This window comes from Drosophila obscura, unplaced genomic scaffold (assembly GCF_018151105.1).
Source record: "Drosophila obscura isolate BZ-5 IFL unplaced genomic scaffold, ASM1815110v1 contig_200, whole genome shotgun sequence".
Lineage (NCBI taxonomy): Eukaryota > Metazoa > Arthropoda > Insecta > Diptera > Drosophilidae > Drosophila > Drosophila obscura.
In genome coordinates this window covers 4,149,115-4,175,318 of record NW_024542791.1, presented here as the reverse complement: position 1 = coordinate 4,175,318, position 26,204 = coordinate 4,149,115, and the positions used below count along the sequence as shown (strand labels likewise).

At 43.8% G+C, this 26,204-nt stretch overlaps 1 protein-coding gene across 1 annotated transcript in view; it reads left to right on the top strand.

Annotated features, from left to right (window-relative positions):
• Positions 1-26,204, top strand: part of LOC111076635 (roundabout homolog 2) — a 47,647-nt gene that overhangs the window by 7,990 nt on the left and 13,453 nt on the right. The window contains exons 2-5 of the mRNA XM_022370508.2: positions 21,785-21,978; positions 23,158-23,260; positions 24,529-24,816; positions 24,915-25,055. Coding sequence (XP_022226200.2) covers positions 21,785-21,978; positions 23,158-23,260; positions 24,529-24,816; positions 24,915-25,055 — 726 coding nt within the window. The remainder of the gene's footprint in view (positions 1-21,784; positions 21,979-23,157; positions 23,261-24,528; positions 24,817-24,914; positions 25,056-26,204) is intronic.

Genomic DNA, 26,204 nt, shown 5'->3' with positions numbered 1-26,204 from the left:
CTCGAAATGGCGCAAAAATTAATTAAAATTGCAGCGGCAATTAATCAAAAAAAAAAATAAAAATAAAAAAAAAAGAGGAAGGACCAGTCTTGAATTTGCATACCGACAGACGATCGATGCCACGATCGGAGGGGGCAAGTGATCGTCCGACAGCTGAGTGATCTTTCTTTATCTGAGATTGATGCGCATCGCGTGCAAACCAGAAACATTCTCCAATGGGGTGCGAGTGAGCCACCAGAGGGATCCACTGGGCGCAGGCCGCAGCATGATCATTAATAAACCGCTGTGAGCTGTCAATAGGCATCAACGTTCTGCGGATCACGGATCCGTGTGCGATCAGTGATCAGCGGATCCAGAGGACACAAGACAGAGATCCCTCTCTCTCTCTCTCTCTCTGGAGTGGGACTGGAAATCAACACGAGGATCAGTGGATTGACTGACATTGTTTGCCACTTGAGTTGGCTGTGACTCGGTCTCTGTGACAATTGCCAATTGCCAACTGCCCCACCTTGTGATAACTCTATTTTCAACGCAGAGATAAAGATATGAAGGAGCAGGCTCTGTATGAAGAGAGTATATGGAAGATAAAGGAGCTTTATTATATGGGAAGTGATGTGGCAGATCGATTCAAGTCACTTTGGAGGAGAATACCCATACTAAATGGAAGATTGAGTAGGCTTAGGAGGGAATGGATGAAATGGGACAGATTTGGCATTTTTCTAGTATTTTTCTGGTATTATTTCTATTATGTTTTGGTATTTCTTGTTATTATTTTTAGTATTTTTCCGATATTAATTCTAGTAATAGTTCCATAAGTACAGCACTTGATTTGCGTAACTCTCAAGAAGATGCCATCATCAATTGATGTCATTGCGGGAGCCTGGTTCGGGTTCTGGAACTGGAACTGGAACTCTGGTCTGGGGGTATAAACATGATCGCAGCCCTTTTTGTTCGCGTAAACATTCTCAGGATCGTGAAGTCATAATAATTGCCCCCCGACTGCAGACTGCGGACTGCAGACAGACACCCAAACATGTCGTCGTTGTCTTATAAACAAAAATTCAATAATGCATAAATACTACAACAAAGCAACTAAGACACAAGCAACAAAAAACGCTGAAGAAGTGAAGCAAAAACAAAGAACATGACATCGAAAGGTAGGAGGGAAGGAGGTGGAGAGCGCGAGGACGCCTTTGGGGTTGCCTTCTGCAGCATAAAATAATGATGATGAAAATGTTGCACATGCCGGGTAGCCGGGTAGCGGCCAAGGAGGAGGAATGAGGCAGCGCGCGGCTGACAATGATGAGGCATGATGACAGACCAACAAATCGAAAGGGATCCCAAGTCCAGGCAGGGCCAGGGCCAGGGCCTGCTGCAGGCCCAAAGTTGCCACCGTTGTTGGTGGTTGGGTTGGGTTCGGTTCGGTTCGGTTCGACAGCAATCGTCATCGTTACCACAACACTGCACAGATGAGACGGCGACACAGTGGAACGCATTGTGAAACATCCGCACAAAAGAGCAAGCACATGGCCAGAGCAATTGCAACCCAAAGTGAGGGTAAAAAACGATGATGATGGGAGTATGCGAGTCCTCTGATGATGGGAGAATTTGTATTTGCGGAATGTGTGATAATTGCGTTTATGCGGGACGGGCGATTCATGTTTAACAAAATCAATCAAATGATAATTAATTATTTCCTGACTCATCCACAGATCAAAAGATCATTCATATCCATCTGAAAGCCATATGAAATTACTTTGATTAAAAAACGATTATTAATATGAAATTGGAACTTGTCCCTAGATATTCCAACATATTACGACATTTGTTCTTCAACCGAAAATCATTTTTTGGGCACATTTCTCTGCTTTCATATGATGGGAATAAATATTAACAGATACAAAGTTTTATTATTATTATTATTATTTATTATTATTATATATATTTTTATTTATTTAATTTATTTATATTATATCCTTTGGCATTTCCCTTTCTTGGACAAAACTTTTCCATACTTGAGTGACGTGACCCTTGGAGTTCCGCACTCCCCTTCCATTCACATCACACTCAATTCCGCTCAACCTTTATCACCTTTCTTTATCGTTTGCTAAATCCCAAGATCCCATCACGCATAAACCTTATGGCATCTGCTGCTGTCGCCCCTTGCATCAATTTTATGTCTGTCTGCGCCTCTCCCCCCGCGCACCCATCACGAACACGATGATACAAAAAAGCGAAATCTGCCCTCGGCCAGAAATTAATTTTTCATAATTTTTTTGCGCCCTTTTTTCCAGTGCTGTTGTTATCGCAACTTGTTCCCGTGACTCCCTGCCATGACTCCTTCCACTGACTTAACCCATGTTTTGTGAAAATATCCTGAATGGCAGTGGCCAGGGTCAAGGTTGAGTGGGTGGGGTGCAGGGCACGTCCACTGGCACGGGCGGTACTTTCTGTGTTATTATTAAAGTTGATTGTCAAATGCGCGCGGCCCTTAAGTGATTTTTATAGAGCTTTAATTGGGCGAAAGAGGCAGGCGCTGGCGGTGGTGGCCGGCCGGCGGCTCTTGACGTTTGAAGCTGGGCCCAAAGGGACACTGACAAGTAAAAGGCATGCGGCTTAATTACTCACGGTAGCCAGAAGGCAGACAAAATGGAAAGAAAAGAAGCGAGCCGCAGAGGGAGATACTCTTAAAGCATTTTTCAGCTATGCAGCCAATGCAAATGCAATTTATTTATAGCGACAGAAGGAAGGATCTGCATGGAGTTGGAGCTAGGTATTTTCATTGGGAATTCGAACGAATAATCCCTGTGGGTGCCTCCTTTGATGCTTGGCAAGTCTCTTGTTTAAGTCATGAAACCCTTCCCAAGAGCATCAAAACTTTTATTGCACTGCCAAGAAGCGTGGAGGCATCGAGGAGTGTCTCCTCCTTCAAGGTGCAAACTTGCGCGCGATATTTTGTGTCCGTTAAGGGGGGGAATAATTCACGCCGCTGCTGCTGCTGCTGCTGCTGCTGTTGGATCTGTTGCTCATTGGGAGCGTTCGACTGTTGACAGCATGACGTGACAACATGCAATGCAAATCGTGTGACACGATGCCCCAAAGGGGTGTATAAATTAAATGTTTCCACTCACAAGGCCAGGCCTACGTCACCCCATACCATACTCGCACATATCTCTATTAGCACCGTTGCAGATACATCTCTCAGATACTACAGACAGGTCAAGACCAGAGAACAATGCGTAGGGAGCCAACCAGCCAAAAATAAAACTAAGAACTTGCATTAAGTTGGCTTAGCAACATTTTCACGCTTAACCGAACCCCCACACACACACACACGCAGTGGGGGGAAAAAGGAAAAACTGCAAAAGCAATAAGTAACAGAGAAACAAAGAAAACCAGACAGAAAAAGTTGTATAATTTCGCATTGGCAGGTCCTAATCCCACCAGCACCACCACCACCAGCACCACCAGGTACCCCGAAAACCCACACACGAAACTGTGTGGACACAGATCTCGAAAACGAGATTCCTCCCCACACAAAAAGTATTTATGATTATGGTTGGGGTTTTTCCAATAGCAGCTGCTTTTGATGTTTCTTTTCTTTTCTTTTATTTTTTTCCGTTTGTTTTTTTCTGCGAGCAAATTAAATTTTCTTGTGGGGCAAAAGTTTTTTTTTTTTTTTTTGGCAATAAAATTTAACAATACTCTGTGTAGAATTTTTATGATTATCTTGCAGCGACAGACAGACCCGAAAAACTGACAACAATTTCCATTTAGACAAAGTTTTTCCTCTCTCTCTCTCTCTCTCTCTGTCTCTGTTGTGTTGCCTAATTGTGGCGGGAAAAATGATTCTTACAGCAAGGTCAAAGGCAATTCGTGCCGCCACCAGACACCATCCTCCACCATCATCCTCAAGGAGTGGAACACACATCTTTGGGTGCTGGCTGGCTGGGTGCGTAGGTAGAGCATTCCATAGATGCAGCAGCAGCAGCAGCATCTGAAAAGAAACCCGAACCAAAGTCAAACAATGGAAAAACAAGAAACGCATTCTCTGGCAGCAGCAGCAGCGGCAGCGGCAGAGCGAGTCATAAATTTTCCAACGAAAAATAGAGGAAAAACAATATAAAGCCAGCACACAAAAAGAAGACACGAATCGACAGTAGAAGTGGCATAGAAGGCCAAATATCACATAAAAGAGGATGAAAAGGTTCTACAAAAACACACAAACACACTGCAGCCAAAAGTATAGCTGGATGGCAAAGTAGGTAGCATCCGATGGCTAGATAACTGCACTCGTGGGCCATCCGCCGGAGTGTCCAAAGTGCCTTAAGTAGGTTTTTGGGCTTAGGTAGTCGTACTGCAGGTGTCATTTTCACTGGAGCAAACGTATTGAGGATTGAAAGATTGCCCAGCAGAAAGAGTCGTGTCGTCCGGATGGAACCATATGCATACCAAAAAAGGAAACGGTCCTCAGATTATATTTAATGTAAAGGATCCTGGCGAAGGACAGCAGCTCCTGCTGATAGTGCTCCGGCTGCGGCTGCGGCTCGGGGTATCTTTTGTTTCGTAGAAAGGCTGGCAAATGTTTTCCAAGTAAGCATTTTGGAAACCAGTAGGTGCATTTGGGTCAGGGCCACGCTGATTAATGGATATATTTTTATGTGTAAAAGAAATGGCAAATCGGAGACACATATAGTAGATAATTCAGCAGATCAAACTAAATATTATTAATAATATTATGCTGTTGCATCAGCTCGCAAAATTCACCGTTTCCAAGCCGATTTGTTCAGCTCTCATATGAGCTGCAGCCCCTTCCAGCCACTATCCATCAAAATCAGTTCAGTATCCAACGCCACACAACAGATACATTTTGTGTGCTAAGCACTTAAGCGATCGCTAAACGAACGCATTGGACCAGCCCCAGCCCCGAAACATATTAATTCGCCTGCCTCTACGCGGCAAATCGCAGACTTTTGCAGACTTTGGCAGACTCTCCGCCACTTAGCCACAAAGCGATCATTCAAAATTTCAGTCTTTAGTCAAATTACAGACTCTGTTTTGGGAGGGGGAGGATGTTGGGGACCCGACCCGGGCCTAAACCGTTCGTTCTCTCTCTCTTTCAATCTCTATCTGTAGCTGTGCAATTTTGAGCTACAAATTTGGCGCCCACATAGACACACAGATACACCTAAAATGGCAGCTAATTGGAAGTAAATCGAGTTAAACTTTCTTTCTTCCTCCACGATGAAAAACGATGAAAAACAGCAAAACCGAAGCAAAAAAAAAAAAAAAAAAAAAAAAAAACATTCGCGAATTGCACGCATGAAGCCGGAGGCATTTTGAGATACCTGGTATCTTGTGCTGTGTATCTCATAGTTTGCATAGCTAATTAGCCAGTGCCTCCAAAGAGGAGTCGCTGACTCCAACTTCGACTCCAACTCAGTGTCTGAGTCTCTGTGGCTGTGGCTTACTGTAGCTGTAGTTGTAGTTGTCGGTGTTTGGATCATTGATCAAGAGCCAAGGCTAACGAACGAAATGTATCTCATGGAACGTTCTCACATTAGTCACGCGTTTAACATATTTTCGTTTCGTTTCGTTTGGAGAGAGAGAGGCCCGTTTTAAATTTAATATATTTTGTAGAATCAGCAAAAGGAGCAGGAGGAGCAGGCGGCAGGGTATGCAAATATTTTGTGCTGCAAATCAAGCGTGCGTAACCAGGAAGAGAGGAGCACCAGCAGCAGATACGTTGAAGAAGTAGTTTGAGATACAGAACCCAAGACTCCCATCTCCCCATCTGCATATGCTAAACACAGCCAACGAGAGACAGAGAGAGAGAGAGAGAGAGGAGGTCCAGTACAGCATTGTCTCCTACCGCGATCTACTCCGATCTCTCCTCACGTCTCGTGGGCACTTTTCTTGTATCTGATTTGCGACAGAGTCGAGTCGCGCGCGGCACTGCCGCTGAATATGGTAAAGAAGCTTTGGCAAAATGCTAGCGAATTAGGAACGCGGAATGCGATCGATACGTGCGCGGCCAGGCCAGGCCGGGCCGGGCCAGCCAGCGTCCAACAGGGAGCACAAACCAAGAAGTCCGCGAGAGGCAATGGCAATGGCAATGCATGTTGCACATGCCGCAATGTAGTCGCAGTCAGGGCTGCAGCCGTGACACGGCCACGGGTTTAGTCGCTCTAAAGAGCCTCCATCCATTTGGAGCCTCACTGAGGCATCTCTAAGATACGCTTTCGCGCTGTGCTGTGGTCAGTGCGAGCGATTCGTTTCCCATATTGCTAATGCGAGAAGCTGCTCGCTGTTCGCTCTTCGCCTTCGAAGGTTCGAAAGAAAATCGTGCTCTCGGCCACAGGCAGCTGGTGACTGGTGGCTTTCTGGTGGCTGGCTGGCTGGTGGACTCTGTGGACTCCGATGCCATGCCAAATGGAGTCTCCCCAATGGCAATTAAGGAGCCCAAAACGTTCTGTTGCCTCACCATCGCTGCCTGTCCTGTCCTGTCCATGTCCATGTCCATGTCTCTTGTACGGAGTCTCTTGTCAGGTTTTGCTTTTGCTGCTGCTGCTGCTGCTGCTCGCAATTCTTAACGGTAATTATGTTGTTCGTTTTGGCAGGGCTGCATTTTGCGTAGCCCTCAAAGTGGATTCCATTGACCAATCTTCTAGATCCCCAATCCCCAGAGCTTGTGTTAAATTGGATTAATTTGACAGTAAAATGCAAATGAGCCAAATGCCAAATGCCAAACGCATCGCAAGAAGCGAAATTAAACTTTTAGGCTGCCTTTTTCGCGGCGCTGCACATGGACATGGACATCTTGGCTGGCAACAAATTATGCTACTCCTCTCCCTTTCTCTTCCTCTCTCTCTGGCCATTTTTCTTGCAGCCTTTAAAATAATCAACATGCTTTTTTTTAGGGGGGGGGCTGAGGCACAGGGCGGCACATGTTGCTGCCGTGCAACAAGCTAAGTGCAGCAATAATTTTTAAATTGAATTTTTTTTCGTTGCTCTTCTTTGAAGTAAAGCAAAAGCAAACAAGAGGCAGCAGTTGGGCTGTAGGATCGAATATGGAGATACTCTTACTATGGTATCTATGGGATATAATCAAGCGGAGATAGGTTCTGGAACCCATGTGGATTATTCTACTTAAAGCTACGTCTTCGAATAATCTTTCCATGCAGTATCTTTGTGCTTTAAAATATCTTATGCCCCCCTTTTGAGAGAGAGTATATAACAAGACAAGTTTTCTTAAGGTTTTCTTGCAGATTGTTTGGCTTGCAGTGCCTGCCCCTGAATGTGGAATCTGGCACTGCCCTTTGGCAACATGCATCACCCAAAGTCGGCGTCGTTTTTCATATTTTCTGCCCCTGCTGCACTCACATGACTGCACTTCTTTTTTTTCTCTCCGCCAATCTTTAATTTCTTCTTCTTCTTTGGTTTTTTTTTGTTGTTGTTGTGTGTTTGCCGAGAGATTGCTTAATCGATTTGCCATGACTTGGGCGCCAGCGCTGAGCAGAGACCCACTCTGATAAATTGTTTTGCCATGTGTTTATTAATTATAGCGAATAAAAAATGGTATGCTAGTAGGGGGTGGGGGAAGCTCACAGACACAGACTCCGACTCCGAGTCAGAACTCTATCGATGCTGTAGTTGTAAGCTCTTCCAGGTGGTCCCTCAAGCAAAACAGCAAACATGTTGCAGCAGGAAAAAACACACACAGAATCCTGACAACAAGACAAAACATTCATTTGGTCTGTTGCCATTGGTTTTTGGCTGGTACTGGCTGCGGCTGCTGCTGCGCTGCATTTTGGCCATTTACAAATGGAAATTGCATTGATTTCTGTGTCTGATGATGATGGGGGTTGTATCTACTGCACTGCAACCACTGCATCCATCCGTGCTGATCCATCTCAGAGCTGGAGACTCAGAGAGTCAGCATCAGCATCAGTTTCAACCTTCAGCTTCAGCTTCAGAGTCTAGTCTGACTATCCACTTTGATGATATATTGCCGCCCAAGTAACATTCTTTCTCTTGGTCTCTTGGCCATATTTGATGCCCAGTTACATGTTACATGACGTGGCTCTGTCCACAACTTTTGTTGCTGCTGTTGTTGTCTTTTGTATCTGCTGCTGGTAGATTGTACTCGTATCTGCTGCTAGCTGTTGTTGTTGGCTTTGTATCTGCCCCAAACGAGTCACAATGTTGTGTTTAGAGATCTGCCGCTGCCGCTGCTCTGCTGCTGCTGCTGCTGCTTTTTTTGTTTGCATTTATTAGCATTTTGCCCTTTGCCGGGCTTCCAGTTGATGTTGGCTGTTGGCTCCTGTCGCTTGTCAATTGCTGCCGCTGCCGCTGCCGCTGCTGCTGCTGCTGTGTGTGGCAACATTTTCAATTCAATTATATTTCATGTTCATGTTGCATCGATTTACATTTTAATTTGTGTCTTTAGCGGAAGTCATTTGTGAGCAGAGGCAAAAAAACACAGAAAATCAAAAAGTTTGTCGCTGGTCGATCGCTTGATGGGAGAGATACATGGGTATCTTATGGATACAAAGTGCAGATGTATCTTTGGCTATTCATGGCTATTATTCATATTTGAGAGAGCTCCTCCACAGCCCACATCTCAATCAAATTTCCATTGTTCCAGTGAGAGATTCTCGGCTTATTTTGCGACTCCAAACAATTCCCATTCATTAGCGGGCCATGGACTCATTCTGTAGCCAATTGTCTCATAATTTTATGATTAGTCAGGCCATGAAGTTCCTCCACATGTACATAAGTTCAAAAAGATCTCCCCTCTCCCCCCACTCATTTCCCAGCCAATCTTCAAGTGTCGCTTTCATTAAGCGCATCGAATTTCCCCCATTCCCAGCGTCGCGCCGCTGGCCCCCGATGACAGCTGAAGGAAATATTAAAAGAAATATACACACACCAGAGAAATGCGTAAAGAAAAGCGGAAAATATTTCACCAAGTCAAATAAATATTTCAGCTGTTTCAAACAAAAAAATAAAATGAAAAGAAAACAGAAACAGAAAACACCAAAGGAAAAACTTTGTTTGACACCTTCGACCATTGGCATTGGCATATGGCTTTTCCCCCCGCCCCCGCCACCGGGCATCAGTCAGTCATTCAGACAGTCGATTCCCCCGCACCATCAATCAATCAATTAGAGCAGTTTTTCTTGTGTTAAAGTGCATTTAGACGCTGTATTAAAGGCGCTGCTGGGCAGCTTTGACCAGTGCTCTTAATGTTCATCATCATAAGCAGAGCAAACAGTTTCTTCCTCCAGTTTCCACCAGACTAATGAGGGTATGTACTGGGGCTGTGATCTAATGTTATGACAGCTCATCAAGTGTCAGCGCAGAATGGTGCTAAAGGAGCAGCCAAGCAGGCATCACTTTGCTCCCGGGCACTGCTCTGCTCTGCTCTGCCTCTAATGACATTTACTTTTAACGTTTATTAAATGTTGCCCTTCGTACGAGTATATGCGTGTGTGTGTGCGAGAAGCTTAAATCAGTTGGGCCATGGGCCACAGGCACAAGCTGGACATTAGTTGAGGATAATAAGGGTTCGTTTTAATGGGTTTTTGGCTGTGTGCCCCAACAAACGAAAACTCAAGGGTAGCTACAGGCACAGCTCAGGGTTTGCATGTGTTTTCAAGTTCTTTTGAAGGTTTTTAGGAGCGTACATATATATTTTGAAGGGTATATTCTTGAGTTTCTTAACTCAAATTTCCATAATTTACGCTGAGTCTCAGGAGTTTTTGTCTCGATCTATTTTTATGCACCTAATCCCTACCAAAATGGGTCTGTGTCTGAAAAATGATTCTCTGATCTTTGGAAATATTTTGTATCTTACAAAAGTATCTTAAGTGGGATGAAGGTTGAGTGCTCTGGACTATTTAATGACGATAATTCTTACCTAAAGTCAAGTTCCACTCTATGATCTGTTCTTTTCTATATTATATTCCATTCTATTCAATCGTTTCTATGATCGTCTACAAAAAAATCCAACAAAATATATATTCTATATTTGCAAAAGAATTTATTTATGCAAAAGTTTTGAGCAAGGAATTTTAATGTTCCACTTCCATGAAATATTCCTAATATTCCTATTTATTTATTCTATTAATTCATAGCTATTTCTATATGTTATCTCGCTATGCAGAGTATCTTTTGGGATAAGTGCATCCATAATTTGTACTCCCTCCTACCCATATCATATCATATCATCATCTTCACATCCTCACCACGATCTCGCATTTAAGCATCTCTCTTCTCTTACAAAATTATCTCAGTGTTTGCTGCTCTAACAACTTCCTCCGCTGTTCAAGGTCCCCTCCCGACACTAATAACAGCAATTTGTATCATCATCAAGTCGCTTCTGCTGCTGCCTCAATAATAACGCTTAGAATTTTTGATTTGCTGATGTTTTTTGTGTGTGTATTTTTTGTGTGGTGTGGGTTCCTTCTTGTTTTCTCTTTCAATGCGATTTCATGGGCTCTTGATTAACTTTGTTTCGTTGTCGTTTTCGGTTTTTCGTAAGCTGCTGGTAGTATGAGATACTCAGATATCTGGGCAATGAACAATGCCCAGTCCAGTGCCAAAAAGCCTATTAAGTTACTTTTTGATTTCATTCGCTTCTCTCGTCTCTGCGGCTTTTGCTGTGGCGGTTCAGTGAACGCCCCACTATAATTATGTGCTTTTGGCAATTAAACGACAGTTCTGCTCCGCAGCGCCCCGCCCCTGTCACTGTCCCTGCTGCTGCTGCTGCCTTGGAGGCTGGGGAGAGGCTCCAAATATGGTTAGTGTCATAATTCTTGTCAAAAGCCAACCCCCAAGCGACTAAATTCCGCAGACGACGACAGAAAAACGCAGAGAGTGGAGAGTGGAGTGAGAAAAAAACTGCATAAACATTGCTGATTGAAATCAACTTTGGCATGAAATCAATCATCGCAGGAGACGGCCAGGCAACCCTTCGGCTCACTCTTTTTTCCTCCATTTTTTCGGTGCGGCTCGGCTCAGCTCAAGCCTCGCCCGTTGTCCTGCCTTTTGCTTTATCCAACTTGGAAATCTTGCCCAGGGCCGCCGCGATGAGTCTTTGTGTTGCTCGTTGCTGACTGGGAATACCCTAACGAAGGGGTTGCCCATGAAATTTGATATGCATTTTAGATTTATAGTTATAGATTCATAATTTGATGCTAGAATTGTATGTAATTAGAGATTTGTGGTTGAAGATGGAGAAACACTCTTTGAGCACTCTTTTTGCTATGAATTCTGCTGCTGAAATATGTAGAAAATTCCTCCCCATTGCTAAACATTTTCATTTGGCGTATTGAAACCATGTCATATCAAAACACTCACTTGAATTCGCACCCATTAGAGTTCTCTTTATATTATATCCCTTTTGAAATTTATGAACAGAAATCAATGAATTGGAAATCACATTTCTCGATCCATTAAAAATTGCACTACGATTTCCATTCATAGAGCATTTCCTCTTCCACTTGATGGAACTCTCTCGCACTTGATGCCAGACCATTTTTTTGTTCCCCCTCCAGACCCTTAGACTTCCTTTCGGCTTTCGGTCTTCGGTCAGTGTTGAGTTTCGCGCTTCGAGTGGCCCTAGACCCGGGACCCGGGCTGCAGGACATGCAACATGTGACATTGAGAGCCTCCAAGTCGGCTGCCTGGCCTGGGCCGACTCCGGCACTTCAAGGCACTTCGGATATCGGGCAACGGGCATCGGGGATCGGATCGGGGCTAGCGGGCTTTATATTTATGATGATGATAGTCAGTGGAGAGAGAGGCAATTTCTGCTGCCGTTTTTCAGCTCATTTATTCATATTTACATTTAACATGCGTTTTTCTCTAACGAAGTCAACGTAAATCGATATTCAATAAACGACATCTGTGAGCATTTTTTTCCGTAGCCCAAGCCCCCCTTCGCGACCCTTAGCCAGCCACGATAATGATCTCTTTGTTGAGTGAGAAGGAGGAAGGCAGGGCAGCCAGGGCAGCCAGGCAGCTGGGACAGTCCCAGGTCCGGGCTCAGATACCAGGGCTCAGGGGTTAGAGAGTTGTTGCTGTGGCTGTGGCTGCTAGCTGCTTGCTGCTGCTGCTCCGATGCATATCTGTCAGGGATGTCAAAACGACAAAACATAATTTATGCTGCACATGCGACAGACGACAGACGAGAGACGAGAGTAGAGTCCGTCCCGTCCCGTGCCGTGCCGGTTCCGTACCGCCAGTTAAACGTGGTTTATGTGCAATTGTTTATGGCTCTACTTGAATCTGGTTTTCATTTCAGGGGGCTACCGTTTCGTTTCATTTCGTTTGTCTTTCTTTCTACAGATTTCCTTGAAATCTACTCTACTACCTCATTTACCATTCACTACATGATTTACTAATAAATTGTATTTCTCTCTATTTATTTTAGGTAAGAAAACAAACACACACACGGGCACAGGCACAGGCACAGCATACAGACGATCCGTGATCTAGCTGAGAGATCTTTCTGCGAGAGAGAGCCAAGAATTCCCCAAAAAAAAAAACAACAAAAAAACAGAAAATATCAACAGTATGTGGAGCATTTTTGGAAACTGTGTCGCTGTCATAAATCAGACAAGCCATTGACACATTTCCTAGAGCTTTTCGGTTGTATTTTTAACAGTTCCAACATCTATCAAAAATAATTAATAGAAAACTTGTCGAAATGTCAATGGGCACGACAAATGTAATTAATTTGAACTTTTTTCCACTGACAAATTATGGAACTTTACAGCTTTTACATTATTGAAATGAATTTAGTATTCAATTTTGGGTTTTTGGTTTCGGTTTTCGGGTTTCTGGGGTTTTGTGTTTTGTATTTTGGGCTTTAGACTGGCCCGTGCAGACTGTGAAATTGTTCAAATCGGCTTACGAAATAAACAAATTAAAATAATAAAATACAATTAAGAGATTAGGCCGAATGATTAATTGGATTTTTCGTTTGAAACTTCGCTCGTTTTTTTATTTTATTTATTTTTTTTTGTTATTTAGTTGTCAAAAAGTATACGCTTTTTTGGGTACGGAGCATATCGGTTACGATAGGACGTGGATTGGGACTTTTGACAGGTGATAATGACAGGCTGTAGGTTGGCTATTACTTAAATTATGGTCAAGGGTGCAGGGTGCATGATGGTGCAGGTTTTATTTTCGGGGGTTGTAGATCTCCATGAGGGATAGGCAGATATTTGTTCAGGAATAATGAGGGTGTGGCAAAGGAATCAACTTTGGGAGTGCACTTAATGAAATGAAATGTCATGTGCAGTTAAGTAAATTAACCGTAGATCAATAGTGGTGATAATGTTTTCAATCGATTGTAATAACAGTGTAATTTTTAGTTAATTTATTTAGTTAAAAGTCATTGCTGTTATTAAGTTTTAGAATGAACTTTATATTGTTGCAAATGGAATTTTCAGATATATTTTTAAACAATTTTTAATATCAAAAATCGATAATTATAATTTATTCAAAGGTCTAGAAAGCACATATTTTCCCCCAGTTAGCTATCGAATATTTATCGTTCATAATATTCGTTTAAAATTTATTCGTTTATTGCAATCAATTTTCTTATTTTTAACACTTTTCCATTCTTTCAAAAAGGAAAAGAAATCAATCGAACTTTTGTAGAGAGGAATAACCCTTTTCCACCAAATTTTGTCTATTATTTATCGACTATTCTAATTCCTTTGCTATTCAATTCCCATAATCAGCTGCTATTCAGCAATCTACAACCCAAGACTCTAGAGTCTAGAGTATCTGAAGCGTATCCCCCACACTCACACCCCAAGTATCTCAGGCGACTGGCACCTTCCATTATGTCTCCATCATTCATACATCATATGTTTATCACATCATCTTTTGACAAATGATCTCACATTATGATGCAGATTTTGGATTAGCATAGCTCTTAACCGGCTCCTCATGAGCGTACAATGTTGTACACGGAATAACTTCCACTTCAAGTTCAACTTTTGGGTTACATCAGACAGCACCAGACAGCGCACAGCACACAGCGCACATTCTCTTTTGGCCCAGCCAATATGGAGTGGAGTACCCATGCAAGTTCTCAATAAACCAACAAAAATTGAAACCCCACTTTGCTTAAATGGAGCCCCGAACAGGGCAGGGGAGATAGAAAACAAAGATATAAACTATAAAAGAGTTGATAAAAAAACAAAAAAAAAAGGGAAAGAGGAGTACGAAATATGACATTGATCGCCATTCCCCTCCCCTCCCCACACAGACCAAAACGAGTATGTGTCCCTTTTTTTTTTGCGTGCGCCTCTCATATATATTTATGACTGGGGACTGTCCTTAAAAGGATTTCAGTGTTTTTTTCATTTATGAAATTATTGATAAGCGCTGGCGACGCTCTTTTGTGGCGGTTTCTTTTAGCCGGAATGCATATTCCACTGATAAGAGTAGGACGAGGACGAGGACGAGGAAGAGGAATCCCAAATTCCCTTTGGCGGAAAGTGGTTTCCCCCCCTCGTGCACATATGAGACTTGAATGTCGAATTTAATTAACAGCGCAAAAGTCGCACAAAAATGCCGGGAGGGAGGGGACCTTGTCGACAAAGGCATCAGTGGGAAACCAAACCAAACCAAACGCCACACCCAATGGAAAGTTTTTGCTAGGGCGCTCTCTGGGAATACTGTGAAAACCCTGTGGCGCCAAATTAACAATATGCGTACAATGTGCGAAAAAATAAAGTAGAAGGCAGAAGAACCGAACCAAGAGCCAAGAGCCAAGACCACAGCCAAGATGGGGAACCAGACATTGGTCTGTCTGAGCATTTTCGCTGGCACCTTCGGGCGTTTTGGCTCATTAGCGACTCTGCCAGACTCGCTTGGCGTGCTCTGGCATAAATTTGACATTGAAAATGCCAGAGAGAGAGAGGAAAATGCTCCAGACCGACCAGACGAATCGTTTGTTAGAGGATGAACAGTGGATGCATGGCATGAGGAAAGTGTTAATAGATATTGTGTGAAATGTTTTTGATGTACGAAATAATACTAGAGATATTGTGAACCGCATTCTGGGAGCTGGTGGTACCACTGTGCCACCCATCCTGAATGCTCGTCATCGCAGCAGGGGTAGGCAGGCGCCTGCGGTTTCTCTCTTCTTGTTTTGCCTAATCAAATACTCAGTCCAATGGGCGAGGATTGCACATGGCGCCAGGGGGAGGAGAGAGAGTGAAAGGTTCTGGACGGGGTTTGTCTGGCACCAAAATATAGCCAATATGTTTCTACATTTTGAATAATTTATTTGATTTTTTGATTTCTTGTGCATTATTTCTTGTAATAATAAAAACAATAAAAGTCGATCGGCAGAGAGGGGTCGAGGAGAGGGTGAGGTGAAGCTTGTTGAAAATCCTCACATTATGGGCCATAATCCCATGTTGGTTTATTGCGGTTTTTATTGCTTGCGCCTGGGTACGGTTTTTGGGCAAATATGCGGATGCTGCTCTTCAGCCTCTAGGGCACGGCACTCTCTCTCTCTCTGTCTTTCCCTACTCTCTCCTCTGAAGTGTCTTGGCCTGTTGTGCATATCACATAAATGTGATAATGATTTATGCTGCCAGCTTTGGGTCTCTCTCTCTCTGTCTGTGCTCTCTGTTGGCCCACATCCGCCGTGTTGGTAGGTAAATACCAGCATTTAAATAATTGGCAACCAGGCTGCTTCCGCTTCAGGATGTTGTTTCTCTCCCTCAGTACTCGTATTCACCCTCCCGCGGGGCCTAAGCAAACACACAACAAACAATCAGTGCTGGGGGAGCGGGGCGGGAAGCGGGGCAGAACAAACGCAAGGCGCGCAAATACAAAGGCAAACAAATAAAAACAAAAACAAGAGAAAACATTAAAAAGGGAAACACATTTCTCCTTCAGCTTAACAGAGGAAGTTTGGTCGACTTGAAGATGTTCTAACACAGAGGAAGTGTTGGAGGAAAATAAACTGCTTGCTAGGGGATCGTCAGCAGATTGTTTTTCTACTGAACAGCTGGAACGCGAAGCGATAGGCAAAGTACATCCACAGTACAATCGATGGTCAGTGTTTCCATTCTATATGTGGCTCTACCTCAATCGGATAAAAATTACAGACATTATATGGATAAAATCTAGCTTCCAATTCACTATCCTTTTTTCTCTAGTGCTGCTCTCTACTCTCTACCTCTCTACTCTATATGATAGGGACTATTAGCCATACCCTCACCCATTCAACACTGAGTTGGAAACAGGCGGGTGCAAAATTATAAGCGCCTTCGCGTATTTAACTCCACACAAAAACAACAAAACAAATCCTGCAACACACACACACACACACAGACACTGGGCCCACTCCCACTCGCCCCCCCCCCACATCATTCATATTTACTTGTACAAAAGCTTAAGTGGCAAAAGTTGTGCAAAAGGCTTACAAACTCCTCAAGCTTTCAGACAGCCCAACTCCTTCCCTCCCACCTTCCTAAAAACCCAAGTGCTCACACTGCTCCCTAGGGGGTTGGGGGCGAACCCTTTCCTGTTCGCTTTTGGCCAAGTTGCATGCACATTAAAAATTAAACATTTCAGCATAAATAAATAAATGGCAGCAACAACAGCAGCAGCAGCAGCAGCAGCAGCAGCGATAGAGACAGCAACCTCCATCATCTGGCGGCAAATCAAAAAAACTTTTGCTACTGCTCCTGTTGTTGTCCTGAAGAAGTCGCGTTGCACTAAAAGCTTATAAATTATGGTCGAGTTTTTCCGTTGCCATGTTGAGCCATTGCAATAACAACCAGTCGGGGGGAGGTTAAAGAGTCAATCTTTGGACTTTGTGATGCCTGCTTTTGCGATTTATTTATCAGTTTTATTATGTCACTGTAGTAATAATCCGATTGCTATAAATTTGGTAATTTAGGTGGATAATGTTTAAATAATCAACGCAATAAGATATTAATATTATAGGTGAAACAATCGAGGATATTTTCTAGGGTATACGAAGACCATCACTACAGCAGTGCTAGAGAGCCGAAATAGGAATGGTATAGCAAAACGAGAACAGGAATAAAAGAGCACAACGAAAATCAAAATGGCACTGGAGCAACAACAACAACAGCTCAAGCTCAGTTAATTTTTTAACAGTCCACCGCCCCCCTTTCCGGGCCCAGCGTCACAGTTACTTCACACAGCCCTTGAAGTGAGAGCTTTCCGACCTGTCGCTTTCCCCATCGTTATAAATGGGGGGAAAAATAGAAAAATGTGGCAACAAAAAGTGGCAGAACTCTCCGACTGCCACAATTTGACATTTTCGGAACAGGCAACAAAAAATATAAAAAGTAGGAAAAGAGGGAAAACTTTTACTTTCTGAAGAGAGCAAGATTTAAATCAGTAAAAGATTTGAATGGAATTGAATAATTTGGTTAATGGAAATCGGTTTGAAAGGATTGAAAGGATAGAAACGATAGATATAAATAGAAATAGGCAAAATCAAAGTAAAAATTAAGATTGAAAGAAACTTAAATTTGGTATGTGATGAATATGGATTTGACAGGATTGAGCTGCAATGGAAGTTATAAGGATTAAGCATGTAATGCATAGAAATCTCTCGCAAAGTACACTCCTCTCAATCAGACATCACCTTGGGCAGTACCTATTCTGTGACTGTCCATTCCAGCATGTCTCTCCCACAGTTTCGTACACATTTATGTATATTCAATTACCTAAAGACATTTAGCATACATGATGATGGTTTTCAAGCTAACTGCACCTGTCTGCATCCCCATCTGTCCACCATCAGTGTCCACCCCCACGCACTTAGTTGTGGCCATATCTCGTATGTTGTTTGATTACAAGTCTGTCTTGTGGGTGCGATAACAACATGGGGGGGGGAGGGTATACGCATACGCATACATGTGTGTGTGTGTGTGTGTGTGTGTGTGTGTGTGTGTGCAAAGTCAGAGGAAGAGAAATTGCCCAAGTTATTTGCATATGCATTTTGAGCAGCTAGCATCGTACAGCACCGCCGCCTCCAGGTTACACGTTTAATGTTGCCGTCAGTTTTCGGGAAAGTTGTGATTTTTATACCCGTTACTGGTGGGGTATACCGTATTTGTCCAGCTGTATGTAACACTCAGACAGGCATTGATTGCTGCAGTCGGAAGAAGAAATGCAGTGGCTGGACACTTCCAGGGTATTTGATGGTCGAAATTTTGTCTCACTCATTTATTTCTTATTGTTTTCCGCCACTGTGTGCTGTGTGTTTTTGTGTGTGTGTGCTGTTGTTATTGACATGCTAATAATGATGCATATTGGCATAAGATGCTGAGATGCTGAGAACTTCGAGTCCCTCTTTTAGCACCTACCGGGCTCCCAAAGTCAAACAACGACAACACCAAATTAGCAGAAATGCAACAGCCTCAGCATCCCACTACATTCACAGTGGCATCCAGAGAAGTAGTGGCAAGGCAAGCATCGACAGCACAGCAGTGGCAGATGTTATTGTTGTTGCTTCTGGACTACACAATTTCGTTTATGCTTATGTTAGACAAACATACAGCATAAGGAACAACAAAAGCAACAACAGCAATGCAAGAGAAACAAGAAACGAAGCTTGTCTTAAGAGGGCGAAGCATTAGATACCCTTCCATGGTAGATTTATATGAGTTACATATATATGTAAATATGTAGATACATATTTTGGATATATCCCCGCACCTATTAATGCAGATCAAGACTTCGCTCCACAATATCGCAAGTTTAGCCTTCTCGGTATTGTCAGAATCTTTCCAAACTAACACGACTCTCTACAAAGGGTATAATGCGATAAGAGAACACTGAGAGAGAGAGAGTGAGTGAGAGCGAGCAGCAGCAACTCCAACAGATTTCTTAACAGCAAGAACAACAACAGAAATGCATTTCCTGTTATTATTGTTGTTCTCCCGCAAGCTGCCTTCTTCCCCTTCATCTACCACCTGGCAACACACGTTAGTGGGTGCATTATGAGTTCTGCACTCTCTTCTTCTCTTAGGAGCTCTGGCTCCCGCAATAAGCATGTATGTTTGCTTAGGTGCACTGCTTGCATGCTTTCAACGCCAGCAGCACTTTTTGCTGCTGCTGCTGCTACTGCTACTGCGCTGCCGTTGCTGTTTATTTACTCAAGACTTCTTTAACATTTCCCTCTCTCCATGCGCTTTTACTCTTTGCTTACACGAAATGCATGCATAAATTGCCACAAACACCCCACACACACACACGCAGGTATGACACGCACACAACACACAAATGAAGAGCACATGCCAAATGAGCGTAATTAAGTGCTGAAGAGAGAGAGGAGAAATGCATGATTGTGTGACACTAGGCAGAGGTTAAATAGTTTGATTGCAAATTATAAATAGCAAATAAATTTTGGTTTCAATCGAATCAATCAATCGGCTGCTTTACTGAAATGCAAGTAAGTGCTGGTACGAACTTTGGGCACATGTTTGTTATAAATCAGCTAGTGTCATACGAGCGAAACCAGCATTATTCCTGAGAGTCGCCTCTGTCGAACTGCTTCCTCATCCGCTGCTCATTCCCCTTTGTTTTTGCATTTTTACATATTACTTAATATGGAAAAAAAAACTCCAACTTTTCCGGCTCTCTCTCTCTCTCTCTGTGTGCTTCTGTGCGTGTGGAAAATTCTTGCAGCAAAGTTTACATATTTCATTTTACCTGATTTGTTTTTCCCTTTGGGGTTTTGACTGCACTGCCTGCTTTCCCTGCCTGCTGGCTTATCGAAGTTCCCTTCTCACTCTTTCATTCTCTTGGCTTTTCCGTGTGCTTTTTCGTTTGCTTTATGTGGAAATGTTTATTCTCCGTCCAACAGATTTTTGCTTAATTAAATATTTTGTTAGTGGGCAAAGAAAAATTCTTTCAGGTGGTTTCCACAAAATAACGAGAGATAGAAGCAAGTTTTTTTCTTCATGTTGATGATGAAGATGAAGACCTCCTTTTAGTGCATCTGAGTAACCCTTTTTAATAAGCAGTGCGTCGTCATGACTGTGGAACTATTCAAGTATTTCGTCATTTAAATTAGCACACACAAGAGAGTGTGACCATGACAACAGCAACAAAAGGGAAGCAGGCATAATGCCATCTCGGACATGGCCAAAATCAGACAATGGCTCAGTGGCGCTTTCTGTCCTCCTCCTCCTCCCACTCTCTCTCTTACTATTCGGCACACAACAAAAGACTGCTGGCTTTGGTGGCAATTACAAAAGTACAGCAGCAGCAACAACATCAAAAGCACAGCAGCAACAACAGTTGACAAATGTCCGAGGTACAGTCAACAACAAAACGAGTACGTCCCATTGTCCTCTTTCTCTTTTTTTTTTGCTGCCAGTATCTGTTTCGGTCTTTTGGTAAAACACAATTGACAAATGTCATCATTTTGGGTGCTGGCATGAATCAGAAATCACCAAAATCACTGAATGGTGATCTTCCTCTGTGATAACGATGTCACGATGTAATTCCATTTGCATACTCTTCGCATTTCGAATGGGATAAAGGTCACACTTTTGGGGAGTGACAACATCAGAGCAGCTCATGTAACAGTTATTTGGAAGATATTATGGTAATGGATTCACTGATAAAAGAACTCTTTAAAAGTGTGAGAATTTCCAGCAGTTCTGCTTAGATATTACTACATTTGTAATTAAAAATCTACCATATCTATCTCCCAACTCCTGTGATTTATTCAGTGACTTTTCGCATCTCCATCTCTGTCCTTCCTCTCATCCACTGAGAGCTCTCATTACTATCCGCTTTCAATAAATCTGGAAAACTTAATTTCCGGCTGAATGATGTTACTAACCTGGCTCCATCACACCACAACCGAGTCACACCCACAGCCCAGCCGCCCCAGTCCACTGCAATGTGTCCACTCACCTCTCGATTCTGGATTCTGTATTCTCGATTCCCTGTTGGAGCTTCCTCCCCTGCACTTCCATTTCATTTCTCGCTCACACACACATTTTCCCCATTTTTCACCTTTAAGCGCTTTTCGTAATTACATTTCAGCTGTTCCCAACTGTTTGGTTCCATTTGTTCTGGTGCTTCATTCTCTCTGGGTCCTGCTGCTGGTGCTGCTTTTAATAAAGTTTATCTAGCGTTGTCCTTTGTCTCTCATCCTTATCGACAGACACAAATTTATGTTTAGTCTTTAGTTAGGTTCGCCTTGACTCGACTCTACTCTCTCCTCTTTGCTCTTCTCTGCGCTGCCCTGCTCTGGGCGTACAAATATTTTCATGAAGTTAATTGAATTTGAGAGGAGCCTCAAGTGAAATTTTGTTGCTGCTTAACATAATTTCTGCTTGGATTTTGCCTGCCCTTCGGGTGGGGTCCTATCCCAGCCCCACTCTCCCATTAATGGCCTCTTAATTGCCGCCGCATTAAGTGACAAAACTTGTTTGGCCGTCAGGAGATAAATTTCTTTTTCGGCAAATCCCCAGAGATCCTTAGATCACACACACACATGTGCCGGCTCGATGATTGAGTTAGAGTTAGAGAGATCCTCCCTGTGGGTTCTCGGCTCTCATGCTCTTGAGCATGAAATATTAGAACACTCCTAGGATCCGGGGGTGCTCTCGCACTCATCTCAAGTGGCTGTGTCTGGAGTGTAGGGTTACTCCAAAGACAAGATTTCCCTTTTACGTTACCCTTTTCTTACGACTTCCATTGTAAAAGAAATAACAAAAAAACACGTTTCCTTTATTTCCAGGTGAAAATCCACGCATCATTGAGCATCCCATGGACACGACGGTGCCAAAAAATGATCCATTTACGTTTAATTGCAAAGCCGAAGGCAATCCAACACCAACCATACAATGGTATAAGGATGGACGCGAACTGAAGACGACGGATGCGGGCTCCCATCGCATGATGCTGCCCGCGGGTGGCTTATTCTTTCTCAAGGTACGCATCGGACTGCGACTCCGACTCCGACTCCTCTATCATTATGGGTTTTACAGCTGTCGTTGCACGAGGCACACAGGCGCAGGCCATGCAGAAGAAGGAGTTGCAATTCCTTTATTGGGTTCCTGGGAACCCATGCCAATCATTCAGTTCCCTTCTGCCTCCTGCCTCCTGCCGCCTGCCTCATGTGAAACGCAACATTTGTGCATAAACAGTTCTCGTTTTTTCTTTTGTTTTTTGTGTGTTCTGTGCGGCGGTGTATCTTTAGTCCGATATTATTTTACGGGCTTCCGTCTGGTTGCATTCTCCAGTCGATAGGGAAAACAACCTGATGAACAAACAAAAGATGTTGTTTTTTGCTGCTGCTGCTTTGGGGGGTTAGACGTCAGAAACGCAGCCTAGCCGCCGCCCTCCGACCCCCCAATATCATTTCGTGCGTGCACATTTCGCAATTTCTGCTAACGAGACTCCTTCTCAGGAAACCCGAACCCCAACCCCAACCCCACCACCAAAATGGTAAAGGGTGTGGCATCAGACATTGCAATATCCTCGAACTCTGTTTATATTAAATTCCTACTCGTTCCCCATGAAATTTTCATTAAATGCAATACATTTTTTATTCTTGTGTTTGTGTTTTCTTTTTTACAACAAATTATTAATGGACGAGTGAATCGTGAATTTAAAATATTTATAAATTAGAACAGTGTCGAGCAGCAGACGCACTTAAATCATTCCACACTCAAATTAGAGTTGATCTCAAGTCCAGCAATTTATTTTGATTATCTTTTTCGGGCTACCCCAAAAGTCAACCCCATCACCGCCAACTCCAAACCCTTCCCCATGAGTACGTACGTCTTTGTTGCCAATTAAAAGTGAAGTGGCCAAGTGATTAAGGCGCACACACACATAGAACCCCAAGCCCCCATTGGGTTTGCTGGAGTATGTTTGAATGTATTTTTTAATTAAATTAAATTGCGTATACGCAGACTGGACAACGAACAGGAAGAGGTACAGTTTGGGGGTCTGAGGCACGTTTTACTTTTATTTGATTTCGGATGAGCAATTTTGAGACTTTTTGATCTGACACGTGGCTGGGTCCGGTCCGGCCTGGTCCCCAAAAACTACTTAAATCTTTTAACTCTTGTATCTAATAATCTCCCATTTCTCATCCACCAAAAGGTCATACACTCACGAAGGGAGAGCGATGCGGGCACATATTGGTGCCAGGCGAAGAACGAGTTCGGTGTGGCACGCTCCAGGAATGCAACATTGCAAGTGGCATGTAAGTATTATCAAACGGAAATACATACTTAAATTGTAACTTTATTGGAAGTACGATATTGGCAATGAAAACAATTGTTTCAAGCATCCTTTTTTTTAATTTCAAAGATTATTTTGATTATTTAATTTATTTCTGTGTTTGTTTGGGCCATACAAATGCCAGTATCTGCTAGCGGTATCAATCAAAAGTTCCACTATAAATAAAAGTGCATTTTATTCAAATATTTTGAGGGGTTAATCTTAGGGGTTATCCACACGAAAATCACCCCAAAACGGCAACAATTCAAGAATTCTTGTTCCTGGCTGATGGATGGGTCGAGAACGACTTTGATGGATCGCCTAAGCCAAGCTAAATTTCAGCTAATTGGAGGGTTGCATTTCGCAAAATGTAACCCCAATGCGAATGCAGCTGCCCGTTCGCTGCCCGCGGCCAACTTTGGCTTTCTAATTAATAAAATAAAGCGAAATCGCAGAACTGCACCGAGTTCCGTAATCGATAGCCACCACACCACACAATACCACACTCATGAGAGTTCTTCGCCCGATTTGAGTGGCGTTAGAGGAGTAGTCCGGATTAATTAATTGGTCAAAAGCATAATGGGGGGGGAATGGAGGATTTCGATTGAATTTCAGTCATGTTTAAAGCCATAAAACTTGACCAATTTGATTGGGGCTGCAGTGCAGATGCACCTCCTTAGCCTGGCCAAGTCAGATGCTCGCTGCCATTGAGTGTTATTTTTTTTAATATTTTTTTTTTATGGTGTACGTTTTTGCCTTTGGCGTTCAGTGGAGCGCATTATGCGTTTATTGAAGTGCATTTTGCATTTTACATTTTGTACATTTTCGCATTTTGCATTTTCCCCTCAATAAAAGCGAAGCCCGGCAGCAGATACGAGAGCCAGTGGCAGAGCCGGTGGAAAATGCGAATAAATAAAATAAAAATACGCATTGCAAATGCCAAAGCTTATTAATATTTCTGTTGGCTGTAGCCAAGTTGAGTTGTGTCCGCTCAAAGCCTTAAACCTGGGCATCATTACCAAGCTTTTTATTGGCATATTGAGCGGGGGTTGGGCGGGCAGGTCGGACGGTGGATGGCTTATAAAATATGAAGGAGCGCATAGCCAAGTCCCAGGACCTGACGTTCACCTGACAGTTATTAATATTGAATCAATCAAAGCTCTTACTCCAGGGCAGGACTCCTCCTCCTTCACCCATCTACCCATCCAGCACATTGACGTTTCTCTTTTTCCTTTTCCCTTTCTCTCATAGTTCTTCGCGATGAATTCCGCTTGGAGCCGCAAAATACTCGAGTGGCCCAGGGCGAAGTGGCCCTGATGGAATGCGGTGCCCCGCGTGGCTCGCCGGAGCCGCAAATCTCCTGGCGCAAGAACGGACAGACCCTCAATCTGAGTGCCGGCAACAAGCGGATTCGCATTGTCGATGGTGGCAATCTGGCGATTCAGGACTCCCGACAGTCGGACGATGGCCGCTACCAGTGTGTGGTGAAGAATGTGGTGGGCACCCGGGAGTCGGCCACGGCTTTCCTCAAGGTTCATGGTACGTAAAGCAGAGCTCCCCCAGAAATACATCCATTTGTATTCCCCGTGCATCTTCATCTTCATCTTCATATCAATCTTATTCTCCATCCTTTGCAGTTCGGCCATTTCTCATTCGTGGACCGCAGAACCAAACGGCTGTCGTGGGCAGCTCCGTGGTGTTTCAGTGCCGCATTGGCGGCGATCCCCTGCCGGATGTCCTTTGGCGGCGCACCGCCTCCGGCGGCAATATGCCTCTGCGTAAGTACCGCCACCCAGGGTTCAATTAACCGGAAATGCTCTCCGGCGGGCCCGTTGCTGCCCGTTACCAGTTATTCCACACATACTCTCGCCCCAGGAGCGGCCATTCTCAAATGAAATTAAAGCTTTTTGTTTAGCCCAGCCCAGGAATAGAAAGCAGAACAAAAAGTTAGTTTATGCGGTTGCTTTGGCCCTGTGGCTGTTCGTGCTGGCCAATTGGGCAGTGCAGCAAGGGAAATGCACTGAGCGAAATTTACCCCAAATAAACGAACACTAAAACATTCCCTGGCCCTACCCTGTCCATCGCTTTCTTTCCGCTCCCAAACTCCCCAAGCATTTCTCTCAGTGTAGTAAACACCTACAGCACCGCCACAGTCCAGCTACAGCTTTTTGTTGCTAGTTTTCGCTTGGTTGGTTGGTTGGGGGGGGGTTGGTTTGAGGTTGTGCGGCTGTGGCCCCCGAGGCATCACCACCACCCCACCACCCCACCACCCCACCGCCCCCGTTCTAGCTGTGGGCAAACACAACTGTAACTTTTAATTCCGTTAATTGCCAATCTCTGTTGGCAGCAATCAACAATTTTGCTTGCACAACACTCGACTGTTGCAATGTTGTCCTTCAGACAGGGACAGAGACTCCCCGACTCCCCGACTCCTCCCACTGCTCCACTCCTCCACTCATTCAGTCATTCAGTCAACTCCTGTCCTGTCCGACTCTCTCGCTGCCCCAAAAAGGAGTGCAACTAACCCCTAAGAGCAGCTAGTTTACGCTTCTTTAAAGACCTCAAAGAAAAATAGCATAAAACATGCCACACACACACACACACACACACGGAGAGAGGCAGTCTCCTGGTCGCCTGGCCTCGGCCTCGGTTGTTGTCCTAAACTTTTGTTAAGCAAACAATTGGCACAGTGGCCAGGAAAAGAACTGAAGCCAGAGTTTGGGGGGAGGGGCGCTGCCTGGCTGCTATGCCACATTTAAAACCTATTTCGCATTCAACCAACCAAAAAGAAAGCACAGAGAGAGATAGACCCAACCCAACCCCAGTCTTTGTTTATTGTAAGAAAAACCACAAAAGGTGCTCGGAGTCGCCTCCGTTTGAGCACATCCCTGAGAGCCTGAGAGCCCGAGAGTTTTCTACATCTATGT